At 36.8% G+C, this 5936-nt stretch overlaps 2 protein-coding genes across 2 annotated transcripts; both read right to left on the bottom strand.

Moving 5' to 3' along the window:
- Positions 1 to 1851: 1851 nt before the first annotated feature.
- LOC129950446 (uncharacterized) lies at positions 1852 to 2511 on the bottom strand. Its single transcript, XM_056062388.1, has one exon. The coding sequence runs from the start codon at positions 2509 to 2511 to the stop codon at positions 1852 to 1854; it is 660 nt and encodes a 219-aa protein (XP_055918363.1).
- Positions 2512 to 4957: 2446 nt separating this feature from the next.
- Positions 4958 to 5734, bottom strand: LOC129950428 (uncharacterized). Its single transcript, XM_056062373.1, has one exon. The coding sequence runs from the start codon at positions 5732 to 5734 to the stop codon at positions 4958 to 4960; it is 777 nt and encodes a 258-aa protein (XP_055918348.1).
- Between the last annotated feature and the right edge of the window lie 202 nt (positions 5735 to 5936).

Below are 5936 nucleotides of genomic sequence, written 5' to 3'. Positions count from 1 at the left end.
AAAAATAAAAAAAAAATTTAATATAAAAAAATATTTAAAAAAAACATAAAAAAAGACAATAAAATATAAAAACAAAAAAACGTTAGATTTGCTGCTATGTTTGTTCTAGTTTTAAGTAGTTTATAGATAGAATAGGTAGTTTAAGTTAGTTTTAATTTTAATATTAGGGACCTTATTTTAAGTAGTTTTTAAGTAAAAATAAAAAGGATATTGATATTAGTTTTTTAAATTTTCTAATTAATACAAAAATAATTAAAATTGAATTGAAGTAAAAATAGATCTTAGGGCCGAAAGGCATTAGTGTTATAGTTTAACTTAGAGTGTCCGTATGGGACCATTAAGTTAGTTGTAAGTTATGAATAATTAGGCTAGTTTTATGAATTTTTGTCTAGCTTTAAGATAGGTTTAGGAATGAATTAATAAAAATGTATTAAAATAAAAAAGTGCGTTAAACTGTCATGCCAGAGGTCTTGGGTTCGATCCCTGCCTTTGCCATCTAAAGTATTTTCACGGGTACTGCCTCTTGCGAGGAATTCACAAATTCTCCAAGAGTAATTCTTGTCATGAAAAGTGCCTTCTCAAATTGGCCGTTCGGAATCGGCTTAAAACTGTAGGTCCCCTCCATCCCTGACATTAGTACTCGCACTTAGGAATGGTTGAGAGTTGTAAGTCACTAGGCCCTAGTTCTCAACGGACTGTTACGCTACCCAATTTATTTATTTTACTTGATAAATTCACACGGATTCAAGTCTAAAACCCAAACTGTCGTGGCATTCATGCCAAATTCGTCCATTTGTGAAGGATGACCATGGAGAATTCACGCTGCTCCATAAAGGTTGGAAACGACCTTTTGATGTCAAAAAAGGCTTTAGACAACGTAATGCGCTGTCATGCCATTTCTTTAACATCTTCTTTGAAAGAATAGTGCTGACCTCCCACGACAATACAAGAGACACTGGCATATACTAATGACATTGACATAATCGGAAAAACTCAGCTTGATGTCAATGGGGCTTTTGAGATTATTGAGTCAGGAGCGGAAAAAATTAGTTTAACCGTTAACAAAGTACATGCTGTCATAAGGAAAAGACCTGTCATTAAGAAAGGACCTACAGCAGTCTCGGTCAAAACGTCACCATCGAAAAACGTAACTTTGAGGTGGTTATAGACTTTGTCTACCTAACCTCCGATATGAACCCAGAAAATAACACCAGCGCTGAGATCAAATGAAAAATTATTCTTGCTAACCGCTGTTTCTTTGGGCTAAAAAAGCAACTGTGTAGTTAAGCCATCTCTAGAGCTACAAAAGTCAATCATCATCCCTGTCCTGCTATACGGTGCAGAAGCATGGCGTGTGACAAGAGCAGATGAAAACACTTTGGGTCGTTTCGAGAGAAAAGTTCTTCACGTGATCTACGGTCCTGTATGCATAAAAAGTGAGTGAAGGAGGAGATGGAACGTCAAGATGTACGGGCTGATCAAAGACATAGATCTAGTCGCTCAAATAGAGTATGGATCATGGTCTTGTATCAAACTTGACCAACACCCATTCAATAAAATTTAAATTAAAAAATTAAAAGACGAAAGCGTATTAGAAAACTAAAACAAATTATTTATTAATTTTAGAAAACACAAGATTATTCTATGAAAATCTAAGAACGATTCACAAAAGTAAAATTCTCAATAATAAAATGAAATTTCAAAGGTTACTACGATCGTTAATTTAAATAGAGTGATTCGAATACATTGCTTTGAAACTGAGTGAAATGAAAATTTTAAATAGTTAAATAAATGAATGATAATGTTAATATATGTATAGCTGCTACATACACTCCCCCTCCAGAATGATCGTTAGATGAAGTCGGTGTATTTTTTTGGAAAATGCACATGTCTTCCGATACGACTTGTGCATGGGTTTTGATTTTGACCTCCGACTGATGACTTAGTGTCTTTTTGCATGATCGAAGATTTTTGTTGAGGAAAATTAACTTTTGATGATGAAGATAACTTTGGTATAGCTTGTTCGTCTTGTTTGGATAAGTGAGCTGCCTTTAGTCTATCTATGCTGATTTTCACCACCCTCTTGCCCATTTCAACATCAAAATTTTTATCATTGCGATTTATGACTCTGAAAGGACCATCGTAAGGTGTCTTTAAAGGTGGTTTGACTGTATCATCTCTAACAAAAACATGGGTACAAGATTTGAGATCATGTTGAATGAAGGAGTTTTTCGAAGAATGACTAGAAGCTGGAACAGGTTTAATATTTTGAATTGCTTTTCGGAGATTCTGAACAAAGTCGCTTTCAATGTATTCATCTGTCGGATTATTGAAGAATTCTCCTGGTAATGCGAGTGTTTCGCCATAAACCATTTCAGCAGGTGTTGCTTTCAGGTCTTCTTTGAAAGTTGTTCGAAGTCCGAGAAGTACGATAGGTAAGATTTCAGTCCAATTGCTGTCTGTGTGGCATTTAATAGCAGTTTTCAAAGTTCGATGCATGCGCTCAATCATACCATTTGCTTGCGGGTGGTATGCGGTTGTTCGAAAATGCTTTGCGCCTATTAAAATTGACAATTCTTTAAATAACTTAGACTCAAATTGCTTACCCTGATCGGTTGTAATTGCTTGAGGTACACCAAAATAAGCTATCCATCCACTAACAAGAACTCTTGCAACAGTTTCTGCTGCTATGTCTGGGATCGGAATTGCTGCTGGCATGGCCCGATGAGATCAATATTGATGTGCTTGAATCTACGACTTGGTACTTTGAATTCTTCTAACGCTGCTCGATTGTGTTGATTTATCTTGGCTTTTTGACAGTTAACGCATTTTTCTACCATCTGCTTGATATCACTTTTCATATTTGGCCATACAAATCGTTCGGTCATCAATTTGACCGTGGATCTTATGCCTGGATGAGCGATGTTATGGGTCGAGTCGAATGCTTGTTTGCGGTAGTTTTTAGTAATATATGGACGAACACGAGACGTTGAAACATCGCATAATAGTGTAACATTTGTACCAGGTATTTCGATTCGTTTAAGTTGCAATGAAGTGTCATCTTTCAAACTTGCGAGGTCTTCGTCGATTTTTTGATCATCAGCTAATTTTTCAAAATCAATTTGTTCGCCATTGAAAATCGATTCGACTCGAGATAGCAAATCAGCTACAATATTATCTTTGCCTTTAATATGACGAAAATCTGTGGTGAAAAGGCTGATGTAATTCAATTGATTGATTCGCTGAGGAATTTTGACATCTGGTTTTTGTGTAAAGGCAAAAGTTAACGGTTTGTGGTCTGTTAAGATTGTACAACTTCTGCCTTCAATAAGATGATGGAAATATTGGACAGCTTTGTACGCTGCAAGTAACTCTCTATCGTATGTGCTTTTGACTTTTTGGGACTCAGTCATTTTCTTCGAATAGAATCCTAATGGTCTAAGTTCATCATTTACCAGCTCGTGAATTGCAGCACCAATGCAATAATTACTTGCATCGACATGAAGCACTAGTTTTGCGTTTGGGCTAGGATGGGCTAAGAGAACTGCGTTTGCCAAATCATGTTTGCATTTTTCGAATGCTTGTTCAGCTTCTGCGTTCCATTGAATGACGGATTTGTCGTTTTTCTTGTTGCCCTTAATGAGTTTTTGCAATTTTCCCTGAACAAAAGCTGCATGTGGAAGAGATCTACGATAGAAATTCAACATTGCGATAAATCGTTTGAGTTCAAAAGCTAAAGTAGGTTTTTTGAACGATGACAAAGCTTCGATTTTTTCTTTTGTAGGGGCAATACCATCTTTTGAGACTCTATGTCCCAAAAAGTTTACTTCAGATTGGGCGAATTTGCATTTTGATATATTAATTCTCAAATTATTTTCGCGTAAACGCTGGAGAACAATACGAATATGTTCCAAATGGTCTTCTGGAGTCGATGAAGCGATGCAAATGTCATCAATGTAGACAATTACGAAATCTAAGTCTTGAAAAATTTGATTCATGAATCTTTGAAAGGTTTGACTAGCGTTACGTAGTCCAAAAACCATGACATTAAATTCAAACAGACCAAATGGGGTTGTAATGGCCGTTTTTTCGCGATCTTCTTTGGCGATTGGTATCTGATTATATGCACGTTCCAAATCGATTATTGAAAAAATGGACTTGCCGCACATTTTATGGGTGTAATCCTGAATATGTGGAATAGGATACCGGTCAGGTACGGTAACTGCATTAAGGCGGCGATAATCACCACATGGTCGCCATTTACCCTTTTCTTTTTTGGGAGCCATGTGAAGGGGTGTAGCCCATTGACTACTACTTGGTTGGCAGATGTTTTGTTTCAACATGTAATCGAATTCCGCTTTCGCTATTTTGTACATTTCAGGATTTAATCGGCGAGGTTTCGAAAAAATTGGTGGACCTGTTGTTATTATGTGATGCCTTACTGTTGTTTCTGACGGAGAAATTGATGCTTTGAATGGTTGTGTTAACTCTTTGTATTGTTCTAACAACGACTTGATATTTCGTGGCAAATTTTGTGCAAAGGTAAAAATTTGTTCGATTTTTTTATTACATGCAATTGCACTTACCCCAAGTCTTGTTGTTGTGTCGATGAGCTTTTTTCTTCGTAGATCAACAAGCAGTCCAAATTCGTGAATGAAATCTGCTCCGATTATTGGTCGAGTGACATCCGCAACAATAAACATCCAATCCATTTTTCTTCTAAGTCCGAAGTCGATTTGAATGATTTTTGTCCCGTAAGTTTTGATTGGAGTTCCATTGGCAGCAAATAAGGAATATCTGTTGTCTGGTTTGTCATGTTTGGTGGGAGGTAAGACGGAAAAGTCTGCACCTGTATCTACGAGATATCCTTGGTTTGTTTTTCGATCTCGGATAAATAAGCGACGGCTTTCATTTGTGTCAGCTCTGTGCAGTGTCGCTTCCGATGACAGAGCCTCCTTTAGTTTTCCGAGAGGTCGAATTTTTTGAATTGGCAAGGTTCAACGCATTTTTTTGCATCCTTGCCGAACCTGAAATGATAGCGACAAAGTGGAAGACGTGGTTTAGACTTACTGCGGCTTTTGCTTAAATCTCTCTTATGAGAGTCATGCTTTCTGCTTCCACCTGGTCTTGATGTTCTTAGTTCTTCGACTTGTTTTTGAAGCGCATCGATTCTTGATAAAATTTCAGATTGGCTTCCAACTGCTGGTATGTTTGAGATGCTCTGCATTTCGGCCATCGTGTCAGCTTGCTTTGAAAGCGTCGTTAAGTCGCCTGAGCCAATGCAAATAACAGCTCTAATGTTGTCCGGAAGTCTTTCCAACCACAATGTTTTGAGCACCTCATCGGAAAGTTGGTTTTTCGCAAGTTCTTTCATTTTTTTCAGAAGCTTAGATGGATCCAAGTCACCAAGCTCAACACTGTTTATCAATTTACGCAACTTCTTTTGATCAGAGTCAGTAAATTCTGCTATTATCACTTTTTTCAGTTCTTCATATTTGTTTGTTTCTTGTGGATTTCTAAGTGTATCACTGACACGTGAAGAAACATTCTGATCTAATGAAGCAACGACGTAGTGATATTTTGTTATGTCGCATTTGATGTTAGCAATGTTGAACTGCGCCTCCATCTGAATAAAAAATAGGTCGGGTTGGTCTTGCAAAAATGGTGGTGGCTTGATAGAAACACGATGCAATTCGCCGCTAAGGTTTTGTCTATCCTGGTGTTCATCTGGCATTTTCAATTATTTTCTGTAGAACTTTCGAGAAATTTGACAATCTTTTTTTTTGCTATGCGTACTTTTTCTCAACGTAGGGGTCACCAATATGGATCATGGTCTTGTATCAAACTTGACCAACACCCATTCAATAAAATTTAAATTAAAAAATTAAAAGACGAAAGCGTATTAGAAAACTAAAACAAATTATTTATTAATTTTA

Source organism: Eupeodes corollae, chromosome 1 (genome assembly GCF_945859685.1).
Source record: "Eupeodes corollae chromosome 1, idEupCoro1.1, whole genome shotgun sequence".
NCBI lineage: Eukaryota > Metazoa > Arthropoda > Insecta > Diptera > Syrphidae > Eupeodes > Eupeodes corollae.
This window is presented reverse-complemented; position numbering and strand designations above follow the sequence as displayed.